General features: G+C 55.0%; 1 protein-coding gene across 1 annotated transcript; it reads left to right on the forward strand.

Annotated features, from left to right (window-relative positions):
• Positions 1-1,638: 1,638 nt before the first annotated feature.
• On the forward strand, positions 1,639-21,940 carry NT5C1A (5'-nucleotidase, cytosolic IA). Its single transcript, XM_077844633.1, has 6 exons — positions 1,639-1,809; positions 8,348-8,515; positions 8,916-9,045; positions 10,878-11,000; positions 12,765-12,949; positions 14,431-21,940. The coding sequence occupies exons 1-6, from the start codon at positions 1,684-1,686 to the stop codon at positions 14,794-14,796; spliced, it is 1,098 nt and encodes a 365-aa protein (XP_077700759.1). The 5' UTR covers positions 1,639-1,683; the 3' UTR covers positions 14,797-21,940.
• Positions 21,941-24,957: the final 3,017 nt, after the last annotated feature.

The raw sequence follows: 24,957 nt of genomic DNA on the forward strand, positions 1-24,957 counted from the left end.
TAAAGAAAAAAGTCATAAAGAAGAGAAAATACATTTACAGTACTGTACATATATCTATTGAAAAAATCTGCATTTAAGTGGGCTCATGCGCTTCAAACCCATGCTTCACAAGAGTCAACTGTAGAAGAAGAGGGTGGGACAGGTTGCCAGTCAGACAAAACCAACAGCCACCAGCTTTTGGGGGAGCAGTTGTTAAAGTGACATGGAGAATCTCATGGGGCTTTAGACACGGACAGCCTCACCTGGGGCTTGGGAAGCTGTCTGAACCGGAGGCGGCCCCCTGTCAAGGCAGCACGGTCTCTCTTGCAGGGCGTCTCTGCTGCCCTCTGCACATCTTTTCCCATCTTTTTCTGCTGATCAGCTCATTCTGCTCACAGAGTGTCTCCCCAATCTTAGCCATATGGTGCCCATCGCTGCAGCCTGCGAAGGCTCATCCAGGTCTGTGTGACCAACTCACATCGCCAAGGGGCAGGCACACTAGAGAGAGTTGGGGGCCATCCATGGAAACAATCTATCGAATCTGGAGAAGGACAAGTCTAAACACACTTACCCCAATCCTAAAAGTTTTTATTGTTTCCCCCTTCCTCCCACACGAGGTTTGGTTGGTTCCCCCCACCCCAGGACATGGTGGAGGCTGGGCCTATGCCTCCATTCTGTACCCCCTTCCAGCCACATGCCCTCCAGTATGTTCTGCTGCTCCCGTACACCTGTGCCGACCTCGAGGCTCCCGCAGAGACGCCCCTTCTGCTTCCTGATCTATGCCTCGGTGGCATTACTGGCTGCACCGCGGGCTCCGCACCAGGAGGGCACAGGGATGGTGGTCCAACAGGCTTTGCTTCCCAAGCCCCTTTCCTACCCTCCCTCTCTAAGCCGCTTCAGCTTCAGAACCGCCCGAGCTCTGCAGGTGGAACCTGTGAGCGCGAGCCCCCTACTGGCCGTCAAGGGGCCAGCAAGAACGTGGGTTCAGAGTCCCCGGGTGTCTCCCCGGTAAGGGTCCCCCGCCAGGCCGAGGGGCCCCGGTGTCGCCACTGACTTCAAACGTCCTTCCGCCTTGGTGGGGAGTAGCTGCCAGCTGGGCCCGCTGTGGTGCGGCGGGCTGGGCGCCGGGTCCTGCTCGAGGACGGAGCTGTCCACCCGCCACCCTCTCCCTCCGCAGGATGGACTAGGGTCGGCCATCGGATTCCCAGGGACCCGGGAAAGAGGCGGCTTAGCTTTGGGCGGGTGGGGGGAGGCTAAGGTTTCCATTTTCCCCTTTGAGGATCACCATCCTGGGAAGAAAAGTTGTCAGGCCTCTCCTCTGTCGGTGCCCCTGATCCCCGAAATCCCGAATCCGCCGCAGCCCACAAGCCTGCTCCGGGGCCCCTCCTCCTGGGAGCCCGACACGCCAAAGCCTCCCTAGTGCCCGCCCCCCGCCCCGCATTCACTTGGGGACTCAGCTGCCCCGCAGGGCACATCCAGCGGCAGCAGCACGCCCGCAGCGGGGAGGGCGAGTTTGGCGAGCCCCGGCCCCCGCCCCCCCGCCCCCCGGCCCTCCGGCCCCCGCCCCCCCGCGGCCCGCGCGCGCGCCCTCCCCGCCGCGGCCCGCCCCCCTTCCCACGCCCGGGACGCGCCTCCTGCAGCAGCGCAGCCCCGCCAGCGCCGCGTCCCCGCCGCCGCTCCCGCCCGCCCGGTGGCCTCCGGAGCATGGAACCCGGGGAGCCCCGGGCGCCCCGCGAGCCCGGCCCGGGGGCAGAGACCGCGGCGGCCCCGGGCTGGGAGGAGAGCAAGACTTTCTACGACAACCTCGCGCCCAAGAAGAAACCCAAATCGGTAACAGCAGGGCCTGGGGACGGAGGAGGGCAGGGGAGGGGGCTCCGCGGGAGGGGCGGCAGCCCCCGGAGGGGCCCGAGGCAGCGCCCGGGGGGGACGCGGCTCCTCCGCCCCAGAATGTGCCGGGCCTTTGGCGCCGGCTCGCGTTTATTTTGGGAGCTGCGCGCCGGTGTCTTCTTGTCCCCGGGGCTCGGGTTCCCCGCCAGGGCCCCCTCCCCCACGCCGTCCTCGGCCCGGCTCCTGCGCGAGCGGGCGGCCGGGGCGCGCCCACTGCACTTGGCGGCGGAGCGGGTGCGCGGCCCGGGCTCGGGTAACCGACTCTGGAAACCCGGCCCCTCGCGGGGCGCTCAGGTGCCCCCACTGGGCTTCGGGCTCCGGACCCGGCGCCTGCGTTCGGGCTTCTGGCTCAAGGCCCTGCGCTCCGGCTCCGGCTGCTGCGCCGCCTGCGTCCTCAGGGAAGGAGCGGCGCTGGGCTCTGCGCCACAGCCGGGGCCTCCGCGCCCATCGCAGGGCGCATCAGCGCCCCCGGGCCCCCCGGCCGTCTCAGCCCTGGGAGACCCACACAGAGGCGAGAGCCCCTCTTGCCATCGGTCAGATCCCTGATGTCCCGGCTGTCCCTGGGCCTTGCGCATTCCGAGCTCTCCGAGCTTGGGAAGGGGACTGAGCAGGAGGTTGGCCCAGAGGCATCCTCTAGACGGTTCCCGCCTGACCTTAAAGCATCCTGCTGCTTCCCTCCAAGGGCCCTTCCCCAGGAAGGGGGCAACAGTCACTCCACAGTCATTCCCTGCAGCATCTCTAGGCTCTGCTCAGCAGTGGGAACTGGGAGATGAATTTGGTTGAGTCCCTGCCTCAGGAGCTCACGGGGGCTGGGGGAGACCGGGACATGGTGAGCACTCAAAGCAAACACCCTACATGCAGCGGAGGGAGCAAGCAAGAGTGAGTGACTGCCACTGAGGAAGGCTCTGCAGACCTAGCCTTTGAGCTCCTAGCCTTTGAGCTCACCGTGAAGCCTGGGTATGCAGCATTTCCCAGGCAGACAGGGAAACAAGCCCCTAAAGCCTTGGGGCTGACTTTGAACCTGAGTAGGAGAATGCAGGATCTTTGGAAGACACATGGGAGGGATGCCAGAGATCCCACACAAGGCCTTGAATGCCATACTAAGGAGCCTAGGTGTTCAATGAGGTTAGGGGTTTTAAAACGAGTTTCCATTAGGGCCCCATGTTTCTGGAGGTCTGCACACTTATGGATCCAATTTATTTTCCTTTTTCTTTACCCCCTAAACAATTAAAAACGTGTAATAAAACTCAATTCACTCTAACGCGTTAGATGGACATCTTAGCACCTTCGATTGATTACACCAGTATACTAATTTATACTGCAGGTTGATTAGGTGTTTTTGTTGTTTTTAGTAAACTTCAGATTAAAGCTTTTCCTATAAACTGTTTACTAGAAGTTTATCTTGAGATTGCTGGCAATTATTGTTGCTGAGTACCTTGAGGCCCGTAGTTTAAAACAAAGCAAAAATTTTTTTACCACTTGCAACCACTTATTGGTGTGACTCAGGACTTTCTCAAGACTGTGTGCACACACCAACCAACACCGGAACAGATTGACTAGACGATGAAGTTTAAGTCTGCACGGGCAGCCTAACCCCCAAGTTTCAAATTTATTACTTATACAACTGTGCTGTTTCCATTGGTTGACAAAATAAACATAAGTAAATAACAAATAAGTAAATAAAATTTTTTGTATGAATGTATGAATGAACTAGTAACATACATTTATGCTAAGAAACTATAGCAATATCTAATTTACATATTGGGGTTCTCCCAGGAGTCCATTGAAAGAAAAAGTCAACCTGCTTTTTAAAAAGGAAGAAAACCATTAGTCCCATTTCATTCGAGCAAGATCGCTCTGGGGCCCTGTAAGGGAGGGATGGGAGAGTGAGTCTGGCAGCAGGCAGACCAATGAGGAGGCTGGTCTCTGCCTGAGGAGGAAGTTCGACTAGTGTCCTGGCCGTGGCCCAGGAGATGGACACTGGGGCTGGGGTGGTGAGTGGAGCTCACCAATGCATCTCCATCCCAAGTAGGGTGGAACCAGGGAGCTCAGGCCTAGTTGTCAGCCATGACCCCTGAGGCCTCATGGTCCTCCCAGCCCCCACCCCTTCCTGCGGTAACCCCTCCTCCCATAGGCTATTTTGGGGCCTTAGACCTCTTGGGCCCCATTAGAGCTTATTCTCATTCCCAGGAGCCTGAGTGGAATATTTCAGCCCTGAAGGCCTGTAGGAGCCTCTCACCTCAAGGGGTCAGACAACTCCTCCGTTCAGACCTATCTTGTCCCTCTCTCCTCCAGCAGCTCTTCTCCCATAAGACTTTTTAGAAATAACAGCTTTTGGCTGCCTTCCTCTCTTGGACCTGACAGGAGGAGAATCATGTTGGCCTACATGAGAGCTGGCTCTCCTCCATTACCGCGCCCCCCCCACCGGACCCCCAGCCCTGGGGAAAGGCAGAGAATTGCCAGGACCCTAGCTCCCTGGAGCCCACTGTTCCCAGGCTGAGTCCCTGCTCTAGGAGAAAGGTCCCCCGACCCAATTCCCACTCTGGAATCCAGATTCTTTCTGTGTTCTGGAGAAGGTGTTCCTCGGTGAATGCCTGACAACCCAATGAGGGGGTGGTCTCCCTCTGCGTGTAGGTCTAGGGGCATCTCCAAGGGGTCCAGGGGCATCTCCAAGGGCTTGGCTTTCCCCCAGCTCTGGCCAGCCCTTTACCTGTCCCTTCAGCTCTTCCCTGGAGCCTGGAAAGGCCGCTCTTTCTGTATCTGTCACAGCAGTTCATGCCTTCTGGACCCTACTTGTCCAGGGTCACAGCAGGCAGAGCTGAAAGAAGGGTCCTGCCCTGGGGGCCTCCACTCTGAGGAGAGAGCCCTGCCCTTAGAGACCTCAGACTGAAGGCATGGTGTTCCCTCACCATTTCTCCCAACTCTGGAGGGGGAGGGGTGCATGGGGCCAGGGTCCCAAGGAAGTGTCTGAAATGGAAGAAGGGGTTGGAGTCATCTGGGAGCTATCAAGGAGGGGCCTAAGCGGGGTGGGGTGCTGCTGTGTGGACAGAGGCCAGAGATTTGGGATCTTAACCTAACTGGATCGGCCTTGACTTTGCTGTGTGATGTAGAGCCAATACTCTGTCCCTCTCTGAGCTTACGTCCCCATTTGTAAAAGAGGGAAATGGAGACTCCTGGGGCCAAGGCAACTGGGATATTTTTCTTGGGATGGCCAGCAGTGGGATGGGATGGGGTCTAGGTAGGTCAGCCAGAGGGGAACCAGAACACAGCAGCCTGGCAGGGACTGTGGTTCAGCAAGTGAGGAGTGAGACCTTGGCTGGCTGCCTGGGCTGGAGCAGCTGGCTTGGGCACCTGCCTGAAGGGGCTGGGAGGGCAGCTGGCTTTCTGTCCTTGAGGGGTGATGGGCCTGTCCCTGGGGCAGTAAGCCCAGCGGGTGGAAGGCCAGCAGGCTTCCTGTGTTTATGAGAAGGGTCTCCCCACTCCCCCGACCCCACCCTTACCATCCCTGGCCAGCCCTCTGTCGCCCCTTTTCTTTTATTTTCCCTTCTTTCCTTGAAAGCTCACAGTTGCTGAGGGGTTGGGAGGTACCCAGCCTGTGATCCCACAAACTGGGGTGGTTGGCAACTGGGAGAGTACTTGGGTTGAGCCCAGAGCAGAGGCACCTGTCCTTCCACTGCCCTTCTCTGACTCTGCTGGCCAAATACATCCTCTTGATCGGAGTAAAAGTCGTATGTAAACTGAGGCTTACCACATCTGCTTGGGGAACTCTCTGGTCTTCCATTTACTACTTTGAGGTCTAAAGCTTCATTAGCCACTAGCCACTCATAGCTACTTAAATCTAAATGGATTAAAATGAAATACAATTAAAATTCCAGTTCCTCAGACTCACTAGTCACATTTCAAGTGACTGAACGTGTCTATTATCACAGAAAGTTCTGGATAATGCTCTTCTAAAAGAGGGCACAAATCTCGGTCTTAGAGATAGATCACAAGCTCCATGGGGACGAGGATCATGCCTATATTGTTTCCTGCCATGTCCCTGGCACAGTGCCTGTCACATGGTAATCACTCAGTGTTGTCAACTGATTGGGTCCCGGCTTGATTCCAGAGAGAAGCAGTGGGGTGGAGTATGTGGCCAGCAGCGCTGTCAGGAGCAGGCCAGCATCAGAGGTCCAACTTGAGCCTCTGTTTCCTCACCTGCAATGTGGGAATCGCCGTTCCAGGGATGCACAAGTCACAGAGGTGTATTGGGACCCTGGGTGCCTGTGTACCCACAGGCAAGCCCCACGTTCTGATCCTCCCCAGGGATTATAAAGGGTCCAGCTGCTGTGGTGGCATATGGCCTCTCCCTATTCCACTGCAGGTGCTGAAGGAGTTCTGAGGCCCTCCTGGGCCCTGGGGAAGGCCTCCTAGCACCTGCCCACTCATCTGGGCTCGCATATACCCACTCCCTCTGCCCTGTGCTCTGCTCACCTTTGTGAATGCACCAGGGCATGCTCACCTCCTTAGGCCTTCCTGCACCTGACTCCTCCTTCCCAGCTCCATGAAAATGCCCCCCACAACCTACTGTGAACCCCTGTCATCAAGACTCTTCTTTCACCTGTGTCCTAAGTACTGATTCCGGCCCCTTTTGTGTGTGTTTTCACTGCCCCTTCTTCCCCATCAGCTTGTGACTCTGAGGGCAGGTGCCAAGTCACTTACCAGGACCACTCCCAGGCAGAGTCCAGGGACCTGGCACAGAGAACCAGTAAATGTTCATAAACTTTGCATCAACCAAAGAAGTGTTCCAGGAGCACCTACTATATGTCAAGCAAGCTAAACAGATTAGGGGACCGCCCTGAGGCTTCCAGTTCATGTTAGCTTTGTCATGGCAAGTACTGTTTTTCTTTGAACTAGATTACTTAGAGTTCGGAGGCATTACAAATTTACTGAGCACCTACTGTGTGCTCGGCACAGCTTTAAGAACTGTCGATACAATAAATGAACAAGACAGTCCCGGTTCATGCTTCCTCCGAGCTTAAGCATGGTTCCTGCTTCCTACCCAGAACTCTGTCTGGAAATAGTTAAATAAGCAATCAGGCCTGTGCTAAACTTTTTTTTTTAAGATTTTATTTATTTATTTATTCATTTATGAGAGATACAGAGAGGGAGAGAGAGACAGAGACACAGGCAGAGGGAGAAGCAGACTCCATGCAGGGAGCCTGATGTGGGATTTGATCCTGGGACTCAAGGATCACGCCCTGGGCCAAAGGCAGGCACCAAACCTCTGAGCCACCCAGGGATCCCAAGGCCTGTGCTAAACTTAACTAAAACGGGAAATGTATGGGAGAGGTAGCAAGCCCATGACTAGGAGCGAGGGAGGACTTCCTGTAGGTGACGTGTAGTTTGAGATCTGTAGGTGGGGGTAGCTGGATGAGGAGCTAGATGAAGAGCTAAGGGAAGAGGGCACATGGAGTGCAAAGGCTCAGGGACAGACAGGAAGGTATGGTCCCACATGAGAAGGGTCAGATTGAGCAAAGTGGGGTAACAGGAAGGTGACTGCGCAGAGAGGTAGGGCATCAGTCTCGAAGGGCTTCTTACCCCATATGCAGGCCCGTGGAACAGAGTTTGTGAGGATTGAGTACCAATGAAAGGGGGTCATCAGATTTGAACTTGAGAAACATCCCCTGACAACAATATGGATGACCTGGGGCGGGAGATGGTGACAGACTGGACCTTGACAGAGAAACCACAAAGAGGTGGATGGATTCTATAGTGTTGACAGGTTTTTGTGACGGATGGATGGAAGGGTGGATGGATGGATGGATGGATGGATGGATGGATGGATGGATGGATTGGTGTAGGGAGGGAAGTTGAGGAGGGGGAAGGAGTTGAGGTGGACTTCTGGGCTCTAACCTCAGGGTTGAGTCCATGGAGATGAGGAAGGGGGTGGAGGACCAGGTTTGGAGGTGCAGGGGGTGGTGGGACCTCAGCCTCGAGCATGTTGAGTCTGAGTGTCTGTTAGTCAACTGGGGCAGTTAGATATAGGAGTCTGGATCTTAGAAGAAAGATCTGGGCTGGAAATAAAACTTCCTTACATAAATGCCATGTTTCTGGGCACCATGTCTTCCTAAGGGGCATGTAGCTCTCATTTTATAATGGAAACCATCTGGAGACCATCTGGAGCATCAGTCATACTCTGGCTACACACCCTGTGTTCATTTTTCCACTGTCCAGATGGCCAACTAGATTGCAAACTCCCTGAAGGCACGTCTTCCCACCAGATCGTGCTCCTTGGCAAGGAGCCACCATCTCCCTGAGCTCCTGGTGGGGTCCTGCCCGGAGGGGGTTCTGATCCAGGGCCACCTCTGCCCAAGGCTGAGCCATCTGAGGGCAGGGGCTGGGCCTGGGTCCTCTCCCTGTCCCCAGCACCCAGACAGGCTGGCACCAGAGACCTGCATCGGGGAGGGTGAGTAACAGCCCTCCTCTGGCACCTCCACAGCCCAAGCCCCAGAATGCTGTCACCATTGCTGTGTCCTCCCGAGCCTTGTTCCGCATGGATGAGGAGCAGCGCATCTACACGGAGCAGGGCGTGGAAGAGTATGTGCGCTACCAGCTGGAACACGAGAACGAGCCCTTCAGCCCCGGGCCAGCCTTCCCCTTTGTGAAGGTGGGTGCCCTAGGGTGCCTTCGTTGGGGGAGCAAGAGCATTCCTGGGGGTCTGAGTAAGGAAAGGGGCAGATGCACGGGCTTGGCGTGGGGACAGAGCCACTGTGGGAAGAAGCCTCCCTGTCCTCTGCGCCAGTGCAGCCCCGCTCCAGGCAACTAGCTCGGTGAGTGGAGCTGGTGGATGGGGCCCCCACTCACCCTTCAGTGAGGCGCCCCTGTGCAGCAGTCAACCAGCACGACGGCTGACGTTAGGTCCACGCATCTTGCCCCTGGCCAACCCCTGACCATCCCTCTCTGCCCCCGTTAGACTCCAGCTCACTCCTCCTCCACGCTGGTTACCAACTCCAGACATCAGGTCCTGGGGGCCTGAGTAGAGGTGGGGGGTCCTCTCTCCCATCCAGGCTCTGGAGGCTGTGAACAGAAGGCTGCGGGAGCTGTACCCCGAGAGTGAAGACATCTTCGACATCGTCCTCGTCACCAACAACCACGCTCAAGTGGGTGTCCGTCTCATCAACAGTATCAACCACTACGGTGAGCATCAGGGGCCTGGCCCTGGGACGCCCCTATGAGACACCTGGGGATGGGGCCACACGTCTGCAGGGGGGTAGGCAATGCCAACTAGAGCCTGCAGCCCAGAGGTATGCTGGTAAACTGGGTTTTTTTAAGAAAACCAAACCAAAACAAAACCAGAAAGAACAACCCTGATCGGAGTATGGCCATCTTAGGGTGTAAATACCTGGCCGTGGCTGATTTAAAGTTATCAACAGTTGAGCAATCTTGCTTGGAAAAAAATCCCTGAATGTTTAGCATCTGACTCTTACAAGCCGGTACAAGTTGGCTCCAGTATGCTGCCCAGGCCCCACTGCCTATGTATTGGGCAGGGCACTTGTTGCCTTTGTGCCTCAGTTTCCCCATCTGCAGTGAGGCTCACAGGCCTCACAAGGCTGCTAGGAGAAGCGGGTGGAGTTGTCAGAATGAAGGGACTTTGTATCTTCGTCCAAACTCTTGACTGAAAGCAATAGACCCTCCAGAGCTAGCTTATGCTGACAAGAATATGGTAATTTTGGGATCCCTGGGTGGCGCAGCGGTTTGGCGCCTGCCTTTGGCCCAGGGCGCGGTCCTGGAGACCTGGGATCGAATCCCACATCGGGCTCCCGGTGCATGGAGCCTGCTTCTCCCTCTGCCTGTGTCTCTGCCTCTCTCTCTCTCACTGTGTGCCTATCATAAATAAATAAAAGTTTAAAAAAAAAAAAAGAATATGGTAATTTCTTATTTTTTAAAATATTTTATTTATTTTTTCATGAGAATACACAGAGATGAGAGAGAGAGAGAGAGGTACAGGGAGAAGCAGGCTCCACGCAGGAAGCCCCACATGGGACTCCATCCCGGGTCCCCAGGATCACGCCCTGGGCTGAAGCCAGCGCTAAACCACTGAGCCACCTGGGCTGCCCAATTTCTTATTTTAGGTTAAAAAAGTGTCTCCTAGAACCACAGGGCAGGAAGTACAATTGGGCCCACCACAGCCTGAATCCAAGTACTGGGGACCTCTCCTGGGCTTTTTCTCTTGGGCCACGTGAGCCCTTATTTCGGCTCCTCTCAGCACGTCTGTTTCCATCCGCCCCATCCACGTGTCTCTCCCCAGACTAGGTTTCTCTGCTTTTCCTGAACGTGGCCAAAATTTGTAAGTTACAAACCCTTGTTTTAAGCAACCAACGGAGTTCAGTGGCATTTTTTCATCCTAACTTCAGATTGCTGGGAGCAGAGATGATATTCAAAATATTTAACTCCTTTAGGATGTAGGTAGGGAGAAATCAAGAGACACCACCCACAGGACTGGAGCAGGGCCCTCCAGGGCCCCTGGTGCACCAGGGATTACCCCTTGCATGTGGATTGTCCCACTGGTGGGGCAGGGGGAGCGATGGAGTAACTGGGGGGTCAGAGCAGCAGCCACTGACCAACCAGCAAAGCTTTTCCAACCTGTGCACGCAGGGCTTCCAGGTGACCATCAGCCGAGGCCTGGAGACGATCTGATTGGCCCAGCTTGGGTCACGTGTCTGCCTCTCTCTAATCAGCTATGTATGGTCGGAGGGTCAGATCTTGGCTGGAGACCCCCCTTTTATAGTACCGTGATTACCTGACAAGAGCTATTCCAGGCAGTCAGTCCTGCTTGATCATCCATATTTTGTGGGTGAAGGATGGAGGGGCTCAGAGAGGGGAAGGGGGGCCTAAAATCACTCGGAGAATCCCTCTGCTGCCCCGTCACCACTCAGAACCCAGAGGGCTCCCGCTGGACATGGAGGGACCACTCTGAGGCCCTGAGGGTTGCCTCGGTGTCACCTGGGTGCTCTCTACCTCCTCCCCAGACCTGTTCATCGAGCGGTTCTGCATGACAGGTGGGAATAGCCCCATCTGCTACCTCAAGGCCTATCACACCAACCTCTACTTGTCAGCTGATGCAGAAAAAGTGCGGGAAGCTATCGATGAAGGTGAGTCATCCTGGGGAAGGAGAATCTGGGGAGTCCGACGAAGGGGTTACCGAGGCGGGGGGCCTGGTCCTAAATCTCTGAGCAGGTGCTCAGGGCAACTGTGGTCATCGGAGAGGGAGTGCCTTCCTTAATTCCTACGGCCTGTCCTGTGAGCTCTGAGAATAAGGCCCACCTACTCCACCCACTGGCCTTCTAGTCCACTCTCCCACCTCCGACCCTACCGTGTGAAGGATGCTTTTTACTCATTGGCATTGCACAGCCTTCTCTTTCCATAGAAACCCTCCTCACAGCCCAGAAAGCTACTCCCTTCTAAGAATCCTCCAGGTTCTGAGGCCTGTGTGACCATGAGCAGCCTCTGCCTGTCTGGGCTGGTGGGGAGGAAGGTGGGTGTCTAGCTCATCCTGAGCATTGGGGTCTGGGAAATGGCTAGCATTCCAGCAGCTGGTGGCCCAGTGCTGAGGTCGGGTTAGGAGACCCAGCCGCAGGTACTGACCAAGAGAATTTCCCTCCAAGTGTCTCTTTCAAGGGGCGGCTTGGGGAGGTATCCACAGTGTTGGTGCTCCTGACGGGGTATGTATCTGTCTTGCTCATGGAAGAAAAGAGGCCCACAGGGGAGGAAGGGCTGCCCCACTGCATGTGTGCCTTTGTATGTCTGAAATCTGAGCTCAGGCCAGCGAGCAGGGAGGGTCAGGAGGGAGGTCTTGCCCAGAGCTGGGTGGTCCTGGTTCACCTCAGCCCCAGTGTTACAGGCACTGAGAAGGTGCCTGGCCTGCTGCCCAGGGCCCGGCCCTACTTAGAGCAGCTTCAGGCTGCTGAGACTGCCTGGCACTGCTCTCTCTCCTCCCAGAGTTCCGCTCTAGTCCAGCCCTTGTGAGCCTAGAGTCCCAAGAGCAGGGCAGAAGCAGGTTTGGAGCGATGACCACTAGAGAAGAGAGCCCCAGGCCTCCAGCCTCCTCGGGCTGGCTCTGCTGTCCAGTGCAGCTCCAGTCTGGGGCATCCTGACTCCTGGAGAAGCCCAGGATTGCAGAGTCTGGGTACATAGTCAGATGGCACTGGTACTGCCCTTGATGGTCATCCTCAAGGTTGCCCCAAGGAACCCTGAGTGGGGCATGCGTGGTGTCATTGTGGCAGTAAAGCAGGGGTGCCTTCAGCCTGGGATCTCAGCTCCAGACACACTTAATCTTACCTTGGTTCAGAGAAGGTGATGGACTTGCCGGAATCAACAGTAGAGAGTAACTGAGGCCAAGCCAGGATTGGGGCTACTTCCCAGCTGCCCCCCATAGGTCCACATCAAGTGCCTATGAGGATCTCCTAGAAGGATAGCAGTGGCCTGGGGGACCCTTCCTCCCAGTCAGGACTGACATTCAGCTGGTCCACACCAGGATGACCTTGCTAGATATCAAAGAATTGAAATTCCTCCATACTGTTTGATAAACAGCTGCTTTCCTGAGTCCTCTGAGGGACCCCTGTTTCCTGGGGGCTCTCCTAGAGCTTCCTGCAAAGCCACAACAAAAGGGGGACCCTGACATGGGCCAGGACCCTCAGAGCCCTACTCAGAGCAAAGCCACCGTCCATCTGACTGACCAGTTTTTCAATATTCTGAATATGAGCCCTCATGAGCCTCTCGCTGAGTCCTGGGTGAGGCCCGTAGGGCTAGGACAGCTTGAGGTAGCCTCCTATTGGCCCCAGGCAGCTGAGACAGGTGTCGGGGGGGGACCCCTATTGCGGGATGAAGGCAGACAACACTTGCCTCTCTCTGCCCAGGGATCGCCGCTGCCACCATCTTCAGCCCCAGCAGGGACGTGGCTGTGTCCCAGAGCCAGCTGCGCGTGGCCTTCGACGGGGATGCTGTGCTCTTCTCCGATGAGTCGGAGCGCATCGTCAAAGCCCACGGGCTGGACAGATTCTTTGAGCATGAGAAGGCCCACGAGAATAAACCTTTGGCTCAGGTACTCCACACACTCCCCAGGACCCCTGAGAGAGGCGAGGCGGGTCCCCAGAACTTGCCCTAGGCTGGAACTTCAAGCCGAGAACCAAACCCCAAGCTCAGCCCAGAATCCAGCCCCTCACCAGGGGTCAGCTCTCACCTGACCCCCGGCCTCCCTCAAAGAGCTTCTTTTCCTTCACTGAACTGCATCCCCTTTACTATCTCCCACCTTTGAAGTGCCCCCCCTCTCTCTAGGCTCCCCGGGCCTCCCTGAAGCTTCCCTCCCCTCTCCGAAGGCCTCACCCTGTCTCCAAAGCTGCCACCTTCTCTCTGGACTGCTCATCCCCTCTCTGAGACTACCCCAGCCCTTTGAGTCATCTCCCAGGTCCTCAAGAACCCCCTCGTTTCCCTCCCCGGAGGAAAGGAAAAGCCTGGCAGCTCCTTAGGGAGCAGGGAGCCCCAGCTGGGGGTGGGGTCTGGAGCAACCCACCTGCTTTGGGCCACCCCTTCATCCATCCCTTGGCTGGGAGGCTCGGGGACCCTCACACTGCTTGGGGTCTCCCTGAGAGTAGAATATGCCCTGGGGCCTGGAGAAAAAAACCAGTTGGGATTGGAGGTGTTGGGATTTGCAGGCCTCCTGGGAGCTCCTATTTGTGCTTCTCACAAAAATCTGGGTGCTCAATTCTCTTTCTCCAAGAGCTCAGCGGGCTCCAGCTGTGGCTCCTGGATATATTCATCTGATATCAGAGGGTTCCTGTGGAGTCCCTCTGAAATCCCTAGGAGTGCAGGGCAGGACAGTTTGATCACTAAGTGGTCAGTAGAGGCCCAGGAGACCACTCCGTGCTCCGGGTCACCCCCCACTAATGAGGGGTCTCTAAGATTAGAAGCCCTGATTTCCAGCTACTGATGCAGTTTGCTTCTTTATTCATGCATCCCCATTAAGCTTTGTCGTTCCAGGCATGGTAGAGAGTAGATCTTTCCCCTGACCCTAGAGAACTGGAACATGACACCCCGAGCCACCCATGTCCAGTGGGCAGGGTCGATACCTGGCAGGTGCATGTTGGTCTGTCTGTCCCAGTTGTTTGCAGCTGGCGTCCATTGTGATTGGAGGGTTGCCCATTCCACAGGTACCAAATATTTTTAATATCCTCCCTGCTGAAGAACACAGAAGGCCACAATCACACAGCCTCACAACAGACACCCGTGTACCTGGTGGGCACATGGATGGACATACGTGGTAACCGCTGTCCTGCTATGGTTACTCTGACCCAGGCATCCCCACTCACCGCAGTAGGGACACCCAGACCGACATAGGTACCTACAGTCCCATTGATACACACAGTGGCCCTAGCAGGTGTAACAGACCTGGGAGATTTAGGGCTCTCGAGAGCTTTCCCACCCCAAACAGCAAGACACTAGGGCTTTTGGAAGGAGCCCATCTGGAGAGGGGGGTAAATGTTTGGGAGACAGAGGAACTCATGGTGTTCTCTTGCCTTCTCACAGGGCCCCTTGAAGGGCTTTCTGGAGGCACTGGGTAGGCTGCAGAAGAAGTTTTACTCCAAGGGCCTGCGGCTGGAGTGTCCAATCCGCACCTACTTGGTGACAGCGCGCAGCGCAGCCAGTTCTGGGGCCCGAGCTCTCAAGACGCTGCGCAGCTGGGGGCTGGAGACGGATGAGGCTTTATTCCTGGCAGGAGCACCCAAGGGCCCCCTCCTGGAGAAGATCCGCCCACACATCTTCTTTGATGACCAGATGTTCCATGTGGCCGGGGCTCAGGAGATGGGCACTGTGGCTGCCCATGTGCCTTATGGTGTGGCACAGACACCCAAGCAGACGGCGGCTATGAAGCAGGCCGCATCTGCACCGTAGCTGAGCCACCAGCTTCACTGGCCCACGTTGCTCCAGCTCCCTGTCGTACTTCACCATGTCATCCCCTGGACCCTTCTAGCTCCTCACCACTCTGTCCCTCTCCACGTCTGCCCTCATCCCCATGAGTGAGGTACTTGCAGGGACTTAGGCAGACTGAGCCCGCATCCTCACCAGCCCTCCTTGTGGGCAACACTGTGCCATGATCCCACCTAGGAGAGTAAGACTGCAGAGTAGCCGGGTTGCAGGGAGCAGTTGACGAAGGAGGGTGGCAGTGTCGGAGGAGCCATGGTGTCTCACAAGGGGCTGGGGATGAAAACTAGCTCCGTGTGGTGCAAAGAACATGGCTTCGAGAGAGAAGCCTGGCTCCAAGCCCTGTCCTGGCATTAGCCCATGACTTTGGGTAAGTCCCTCCCTTTCAGGGGCCTCAATTCCCGGATCTTGGGGGTGGTTTTCAAACTCGCCACCGAAGCAGCTTGGTTTTAATAGGATTGCCCTGTGCCGCGCTGCTGCTGAACCATATGGTACCTCAGTGCAGTTAGAGAGGTATGCTGTCCCGAGAATGAATTTCAAAAAGTCAGCCCGGTCCTGGGCCTGCTCAGCAGCACAGAGCCTGGATGTCAGCCCATTGCTCGGGATCCCCCAGCTCCTCAGCTCAGAGGCCTGTGTCAAATTGGCAAATCGTCCACAGCAACCCTACCTCTAATTCTGCATGTTTGGAAAGCACTGGACAAGATGACCTATCTGCTTCCTGTGGTCCCCTACCCGGAGTCACCCATCGGGTCAGCAGCAGCCAGGGGCCGGGCTCCTGGAAGGAGAGAGAAGTGAATTTAACCTGCTGCAAACTCTGCTTCCGCCAGCAGGGGACACTGCAGGCTCTTCCCCAGGAGGCGCTTTCACCACAGGGGCCTCCATGCTTCTTTGCTTTTGCTTTTAGCCCAATTTCAGTAGTTCCTGCCTGCCAACCCCCTCACTCCAGGCTTCAGCCGAGCAGCTTTGCCAGTGGGGAAGAGGGGAGTGTTGGGCTTCACTATGGTGGGCCCAAATGCAGGGGAAGAAGCTCAGTGGGTGCAGTGGGAGGTTGTCCGGCCTGTCCTGCCTTCCTGCCTGCACCCGAGGGAAGGCCTGCCCAGGGTGACGGGGGAAGGTCTGGTCGGAGGCAGTGAACAGTTGGACGGGAAGGAGTGCAAAGGTGCACTGGCAAGATTCTCCAGCTCTGGGACTGTGAGTGGAAGTACTGAGCTCCCTGTCACCGGGTTGCTGTGCAGGGGGCTCCAGGATGAGGTCACCTCCCCCTGCAGCGCACCAGCGAAGCCTCCCCCTTGCAGGAGCTTCTGCAGCCCCGTTGTCACTGCTTCTAGGGGAGAACTCTCTTTGATGAATCAGCTTCCTCTTTTGCTAACAAGCCAGGCTCTCTCTATAAAGGAGGGTGGGAACACTGATGGCTGGTCCCTCAGGAAGACCCAGAAAGGGGAGCCGCCGTCTGTGTGGGCCACAGATTGCCCAGGCCCCGGGGAGTCCCGCTGTGAGCAAGCACCTTGTAAGGAAAGCCCAAGGTACTGTCATAGGGAGCAGGAGCCTGGAGGTGTGTGCAGGAGAGCTGGACTGCTGGTGAGGGCGGAAGAAGGGGGTGAAGGGCCACCTGGGGTCTGACTTTTGTCATTTTGAGGACTCAGCACAGGGTCTGACTGAGTACATGGTCTGGACAGTGTAGGGCAAGATAGTAGTTGCAGAAAGATAATCCAGGGTGGAGGAAAAAGTGAGGAGACAGAGGTGGCTCTCAAAATGAGCAATAGTTTAGGCTGGAAGAGGAGAGCTGGGCCGGGTTTTCACTCTCTGTGTGGGACACTGGGCCTGGGAGGAAGGTCAAGCCCGTACTGAGTGTCTGGGGCAGACCCCACCACTGACTGCCTTATCATGGGGGGGGAGGGGGGCACGTGATGAAGATGTCTTCGTACGGGTCTTTCCACCCACAGCCGGGATCCTTCTGGCCAACAGAGGAGGCCTCAGGGCAGGGGGCCTGGTTTTGAGTTCCTTCCTCTGTTCGGTACCCGGCCAGAGATACTGGGAGACCCAAGAACAGCCTCTACCAAAGAAAGTGAGAGAGTCATCTTTGATCTTGGCTAAACCCCAGAAGGCCCTCTGTCCTTCCCCAGTCTCAGAATCACCCCATTGGACGAGCCTCTAGGGCTCACAGAGCCAGCCACAGCCACCAGCAGCCTGCACGCTGGCACAGCCGAGGTTCATGGTATGAGGCTGCATGGCCAGAATGGACATGTGCGTTGGGCACCAGATGGCGCCTAATTAAGATAAACCCCAGGGATTCTGAAACCAGGAGGTCCTGCCTCCAGGACCTAGTGATAAAACAGCCCTGATTCTTCTGGGTCTCTCAGGAGGCAGAAAAATATGATGCTGGAAGCAGAGAGATAAGGTGCAGTAAAAGCCGTGCCTTTCACTGGAGCCGCGAGTAATAGACGTAGACAGCCCTGGGCGTGAGGGGCACTAGGGTCTGGCTCTATTATCGAGACTGTAAATGAGCATCTCAGGCCTGGAAAAAAGCTTTCAGTGGCTGAAGTAAAAGGCCAGGATCCCGGGGGCAGGCGAGGCAGCGCCAGACGCACGTTCTGATTCTTTCCAGGGGCAAGGAGGAGCCCCGGGTGAGGAGCACTGCTTCTGGATCACTGGGCAGATTGGAAGGCCAGGTGAGCATCACGGCCCGCACTGGACTGCAGGGCTGGGCCAGAGGAGCTGCAGCTCCCGAAATGCTGGGCCCCTGGAGCCCAAAGCACAACTCCCTGACAAGTACTGCAGGGCACTTCCCAGGAAATGCTTGCCGACCAAGTCCCCGACCCAATGGAAACTGCCAGTTGGCGGAAAAACAAGCCCTGCCACTCTGCCCTGAGCCTGCTAAGACCATTGCAGAACCACTCTCTCCTCGTCCCCATCAGAATGGTGGGGATGGAGCAGGAGATGCCAGGAGAAATCAAAACCAGTGAGAAGCTCAAATCCCAGATGGATCCAGCATCATAATGATATTCAACTGGTGTAACTGGTGTGCGCCAGTGCACCCAGCTGGTGATTAAAACATTGAAATACCTCTGTAACAGCTGGTAAACAGCACTGCCCTGAGCCCCTGAGTGCCCCTTCGTGGCCTCAACCTCCCTGGCCCCTCCACTGTGACAATTCCGTCTTCCCACAATTCAGCCAAAGGGGCATCCTGGAGGCTGCACCAGCACGTTGGCCATCGCCCACTCTGGTTGCTCGTTTAGAGAGAGCAACTTGCCCAAAGTCATGCAGCTAGCGAGTGGCAGCGCTGGCACTGAAGTTCCCGTTGGGACCCAGGCTCTTAGCCATTCTCCGGACAGCCTGGACAGCAGAGAGGAGATGGCAAGAGAACCTTTGTGACGAATGAGCTTGCTCAACGGTGGACATGTTGACGTCCTTCACGTCAAAATGCTATAAAACACGTGAGCGGGTGCGGTTTTGTTGTAGTGTCTTACATAGCTAAGAAGAAGTGAGAGCCAAACATTGCAGAGCTCCTGAGGCACCACCCAAGTTCTCCGGAACCCCATTTGAAGACCCTTGTATGGGGCTGATGCAGGGTTTTGCAGTTTATGGGCCAAATCTAGTCCACCACCCGTTTTTGTAGAGACACTTTTGTCGGAACACAGCTATGCCCGTTGGTTTGCATATGTCTGTGGCTGCTTTTGCACCCAGCAGCAGGTTGAGTTGTTTCAACAGAGACCAAGGAGCTGAAAATATTAATCTGACCCTGGGCAGAGGCAAATATCCCTGGGTCTACCCACCGGCGGGGAAAGACCAGCTCATATCCACCTAAGCACTGGAGGCAGAGTCTGGTTTCACTGCCAAGGGAGCGGCCTGCTCTGGCTTCTGCGGCCATCTGTGGGCATCTTTAGGGCTGCAGAAAATTGCAGGCGCTAGCTACGTGCCTTGATGTCACACACGACAGATCCTTGGCATCTGAGGAGTTTAGATTTCAAGTTTTAGCTATTTCCACGTGCCCCGCGGCCTGTTGTAATTTGAAATGCTGTTGACTCTTAAAGTTGAGTTGAGTGTGCCCTCCTAAGCGGATGGGTGAGGGGCAGGGAGCAGGACCCCTGGCTAGGCCTGAGCCCAGCTGGCTGTTCGGCACCTGCTCAGCGTGGCTTTGTTGTTCTTGACTCCTCATTGTCCTCATGGGGCCTCTTGGGAAGTGACAAGTGCTGGTAGATGGATGGGCTTTGGCTAAATCTTAGTTTTGGGTAAAATGGAGTGCCCAGTATTGACTTCAGCATTCTGATCTAACAACAAGTCATCCATATGCTCTCTGTGGAAGGAAGAACCAGTTCTTCATGAAGACAGCTCCAGCGAGGGCTTCAGCTGGCCCAGAAATTACCGAGCGAGCAAGAGAGAAAACTCCAGTGATAGTTAGAATGGCCATTTTCTGGTCCTAGACGGGTGTGAGCAGCACATGTACCCTCATGGTGAAATTGTGGATTAGGAGAAATCTAGGACCCTGCAGATCTAGTTTACCAAGGTTCCAGGATCCACTGCGAGAAAGGCAAAGTGAAGACATGGTCCTACCTATAGACAGCACTTCCACCAGGATACTCTTGTCCCATGAGCCCAGACTGGGCCTCAGAATCCTTCTCAACCCAGCCTTCCGGGCAGCCCCTACCAGCGAGTTGGAGTTGGAAGATGAAACCCTGTTTTGACATCCCGATTGGTGTTGGGTACTGCTTTCCAGAGGGCAGGCCAGGCCCTGATTGTTCATTCTCTAAATTCAAGATGGGGGGGGGCGTCTCACTCTACTCCGACAGGACACAGAGAGGAGGGAGGATGGCAGCTTCCCCGAACTAGAGGCGCCTGGGAACTGGTGTTCTCTGGGTTTCACCGTTGCAAGGCCTTTAAAGCCTGAAAATCGCTCGCATCGGTAGGTGGCGCTGGAGGCCAGGACGCTGCCGCTGGCCCAAGTCCGGGGACTTGGTTCCTTTTCTGTCCCATGGAGCTCTGTGCTGTGCTGGGCCCCCGCAGGTAGCTCAGCCTAAAAGCGCCAGAGGGGCCCCGAAAACCTCCGGTGAGACAAGCTGACTGCTCTCACCCGCAACCACTGTGATTGTGTGTGTGGACACCTTCATATGAGTGTGCACAATGGGATATAGCTGCATGTATGCATGTTTACATGGGGGGGGGGGTTATGGGTCAGATATCTCTGCTGACAACGTGTGTGTGTGTGTGTGTGTGTGTGTGTGTCTGTGTGTGTGTACAGATGGTTATATCTGTTAACCTGGGGATCCTGGGCCCCCCTACTTATTCTGGCCAGCCCTGTTTCCTGGGACTGCTTCTGGCCATTCCCGTCATCTCAAGGGCATTTGCACATGTGCAGCATGGGGGCCGCTGAAGCCAAGCTCCTTATCTTTCTTTTCAGTGTCTGACTTTGGCCAACAAGGTCTTGGCTCCTAACCCTCTGCCTCCCAGCCCTACCTCCCGCAGCTTGGAAAGGAAGTGGCACATCTGTGCTAGGACACCCCGTTTGGTTGTACCTGCCTCATCATCTCCACTTGTTTCTTTGCTCTCGCTGTTAGTCCCAGGGCCAACATGTGCAGTTGGGCAGATTTTATGCTGCACAGATCCAGATGGAGTCGTTCACACTGTGACTTGAGTGGAGCTTTCTAAACACCCGCAAAACCTGCCAACCTCACCCGGCTGCCCTGGCCATGTCGCGGTCATGGCGAGAAAAGCTGCCTTCTTTCCGGCCCTCCTTGGCCCAGCCCAGCCTCAGCTGGGATTCCTTCCTCTGCTTGGGTGTTCTAGTCTGGCCCAGAAGTGACTCACCCTTGACCTCGATCTCCTCGATGCCTGTGGAATTGAGTCTGTGCAAGTGGAGGATGGCTGGCAACTTTTCAGTGACTGGCCTTTGCAGAGTTAGAGGTCTCTGTAAGACATGTGGGAGTTCTACAGGCGAGGGTTATGCCTCCCACACCCCTGGCCTGTGGGTGAATATGCCTTCCTGGGTCCACTGCTAAGATGGGTCTGCCATGGATATGAGGGTAAAGGGCTCAAGACTAAGGCCTGAAGGCTTGGAGCTGCCACCAAGCAGAAAGTCACGAGGTCACTGCAGACTGGATGCCTGGCCCTGGTCACAGACCCTGATGCCTCCCTGAACCAGGCAGGAGCCGTAAGTGAGCAGAGAGATGAGGCCGGGTCTTCAGGGTAATGGAGCACAACACATGCTGTTGTCTGACTCGGTGGCTGCCATGTGGGAATGTGTGGTGGCCTTCCCAGATATTCCACCCCATTTTTCAAGGGAAGCTAAAAATCTGGACTTTCAAATTTGGCAACTATTTTGAATTCGGAGAGCATCGTGCAGGCCAAACAAAACACATCTTGCAGGCCAAAGCCAGTGCTGGAGTCTCCCGTCTGCACCCTCTGGCCCGGGCCCAGTGAATTGAGTCGTTCAGAACCCACCAGCTGAGTGTGCAAGGATGTGATCCTTAGGCTCACGGGGCCTGGGGTCTGTGAGAGGCTTCAGAGATAACCTGGTTTGTCCTTGGGTATTTTAAACTGTGTCCATACAAAGTTCTTGATTAGCACACGTATCTTTAGCTTCTGGTTTCTACTTAAAAGCATCTCAGTCCCGTCTCGTACAGAACAAGATTTAAAGTGAAGCCTTACCCGTCGTGTGCTTGTATTTACCTGTCAGAAGCCCTATTTATATCTTTATAGGTCTATTTATATCTTTTGCAAACATAGGCTGCCCTGGTCTTCCTTACAACCTAACCTCCTCGAGTTGCTTTTTATGGTAAATCTCCTAAGTGCCTCCTTAAATGGTTGGAGCATGTGCTTCTTCATCTACGTGAGTTCCCTCGTCTGAGGAGGGGTAAGAGAGCCCCTACCTTCTCAGCTCTGCCCCCCCCTTGGTCTGCGATCTGCCCTCCCCACGGCCCAGCTGCGTCTGGCTCATGGCATTTACCCCATCATGTGACGAAGGGTGCTGTGTGCTCGTCCGCCTGGGTGCCTCTCATCCCTCATGCTTGTTCTGTAACTGAATTTCACCATTTCTGGGCTTCTGCCTCTTGAAAGCCATTCAGAGAAATAGAAGATGTTTAAAAATAAACTCGTATTGCCTGGTTTTCCCTCCTCACAATCGTATTCCCTAACTGACTTACAGACGCCTCGGGAAATGGCGATGCATGCAGTGAACGGGCCTGAGATCACTCCCACCCTTGGGTGCCAGGGTGTCTCTGTAGACATTCCTCCGCAGGAGGACCACCCTGGGGGCAGATTCCTCAGCCTGCATCCATCAGGAAGCAAGCTTCTCCCAGCAGGGCTCTCAGGGACTCAATGTTCCCATCTGGAACTAGCAAAGGAGGATGGGATGGAGTGGGAGGAAGAAGAGGAGATAAGGGAGGGTGTGAGGTGGAGGAGGAAGGGGGTGACTCAGACTCCAGCCTCAGCCCTCCCGTTATGCCTCCTCTTGCACCTCGGCCCCCTCCACAGTCTGCCCGACGTGGGGCCCATATCTCAGCACCATGTGTCCATCCCCTCGTGTCTCCCGCCACTCACCTTCCCCTCTGTCTGCTGAGGCCCTGTTAAGACTCATCTTAAAACAATTTCCTCAACTAGGCTCCCTCAGAACCTGGTACAGCGTGAGGGACGGGTCACTTTCTCCCATGCATGATCTTTAGGTCCATGGCTCTTTCTCCCATAGCCCAAAGGAGAATCTCCTGCTTTATTTTGGTGTCTCCCTGTCCCCTGCCCCCAGTGGGTATTGATAAATGTGCCTGTAATTGGGGGTGCCTGAGTGGCTCAGTCAGTTAAGCCTCCAAACCAGGACTAGACCGTGGTTTCGGTTCAGATCATAACCTCGGTGTTGTGAGATCGAGCCCCATGCTGGGCTCTGTGCTCAGCACTGAGTCTGCTTGGGATTTTCTCTCTCTCCTTCCCCCTCTGCCCCTCCCCTCACTCTCTCTCTCTCTCTCTCTCTCTCTCTTTCTCACTCTTTCAAATAGAATAAGTCAATAAATAAATAAATAAATAAATAAATAAATAAATAAATAAAATCTTTTTAAAAATTTAAGAATTAGGCCTATCATTGAACAATCAAATTCAGAGCTGCTAGGACTGGGCCAATTGTTTGCAGCTCATGTCATTGCTGAACTAGTCGCAAAATATTTTGGATATGTCACCTAAAAGGATCACCAAAGGATCACCCCTCTGGGTAGGAAACCAAAGGCATGGGAGTCCTATGGCACATTAGCTATCTGTTGCCGTGTAACAAATTGCCCCAACTAACTTAGCAGCTTACAGCAACAAACATTTATAATCTCATAGGTTCTGCGGGGCTGGAATCCAGCAGCAGCTTGGCTGGGTGGTTTTTGCTCAGAGCATCTCATGAGGTTGTCCCCCCTCAAGCCCAAGCTGTCGGCTTGGGCAGAAGTCACCTGAAGGCTTGGCCGGAGCTGGAGGATGTGCTTCCAAGGTGGCTCACGCACATGGCTGTTGGCAGTTAGCCACGGGGTTGCTCAAGTGTCCTCACGACATAGCTATGGCTTCTCCCAGAGGAATAGAAGAGAAAGCAAGGCAAGCTTACTTTAAAACTCTCTTTGGGGGGGCAGCCCCAGTGGCTCAGCGGTTTAACGCCGCCTTCATCCCAGGGCGGGATCCTGGAGACCCCAGATGGAGTCCCCACATCGGGCTTCCTGCATGGAGCCTGCTTCTGCCTCTGCCTATGTCTCTGCCTCTCTCTTTCTCTCACATGAATAAATGAATAAATAAATAAATAAATAAATAAATAAATAAATAAATAAATAAAATCTTAAGGAAAAAAAAAACCTCTCTTTAGGGGCACCTTGGGTGGCTCAGTGGTTGAACGTCTGCCTTCAGCTCAGGTCGTGATGCTGGGGCCCTGGGATCGAGTCCCACATTGGGCTCCCCGCAAGGAGCCTGCTTCTCCTCTCCCTCTGCTGCTCCCCACTGCTCGTGTTCTCTCTCAAATAAATAAACTCTTTAAAAAAAACAAACAACAACAACAAAAACTATCTTTGAAGACCCGGCCTCAGAAGTGACACATCATCATCTCTACCATGCGCTGTGGATCACGCACACCAGCCTGATCCAGTGTGGGCGAGAACTACGCAGGGTGTAGACACCAGCAGGTGGAGACAGACCGGGCTGTCTTGGAGGTTGACTCCCACGTATCATTATAGTCCCGTCCTCCTGGCCTCACGAGAGGCCTCCAAGGGTAGCTTGGCCGTTCCCCGGCCTCCAGGCAGGACTAGACCCAAATGTGCCTCCTTGGTTCTCCTACCTGAAGCTCCCCACCTTCCCAGCCAGTCACCAGGCTTCTCATCCACATCCATCCTCATGCCTCCGGTCCAGCAGATTCTTTCAGGGGCCCTGCAGTCACCTACTTGGGAACACCATGGAAACTTGGTGTTCTGAGATGTCTCGATCTCACTGTGAAGCTCTTGGGATGTCCGTAAGGCCGGCGGTACCAGAGCTGCTCACACCTGGTGTAGCCCATGGGCCAGGTCTCAGGCGAGGGAAAGGGCAGGGGTGCGACGGGTGGTGGGACAGGGGGTGACCCCACACCTTCCTGCCCGGGCCTCGAGCGATCGGACTCAACCTTCTGATGCCATAACCGAATCCTCCACTTTCTGGCAGGATCTCGGACTGGATTTGGGAGAAAAGAAAAAAAAAAAAAAACCAACAACATGGAAGAGACATGGCTGTGCCTCAAAACAAGGGGATGGAGGAAACACAGACCTAATCCTCTTTCCTCTGTTCTGCCCTCACTTGTCAACATGCAAAGCTGAAAGAACGGAGAGCTGAGGCCCGCGGACTGAGCATTCTCTTTCTTTGCCTTTCTTTCCTCTTCCTTACTGGTAGTCAGCTTTATTTGCCAGTAAGCCAGTAAAAAAAAAAAAAAAAAAAAAAAAAAAAATTTAATAAACAGGTTATTCATGGACCAAATGACCAATTTATGTCGTAACAGTAAACAGAATAGATTGTTCTACACACTTTCTATAAATCAATGTATTTGATCCTCACAGTAACTCTATGAAGTGGGCACTATTATTATCCCACTTTACGGAGGAGGAAACTGAGGCTCAGGGAGGTAAAGTAACTCACCCACGGCCTATAGCAGAGTTTGATTTAGAC

This window comes from Canis aureus, chromosome 13 (assembly GCF_053574225.1).
Source record: "Canis aureus isolate CA01 chromosome 13, VMU_Caureus_v.1.0, whole genome shotgun sequence".
Classification (NCBI taxonomy): domain Eukaryota; kingdom Metazoa; phylum Chordata; class Mammalia; order Carnivora; family Canidae; genus Canis; species Canis aureus.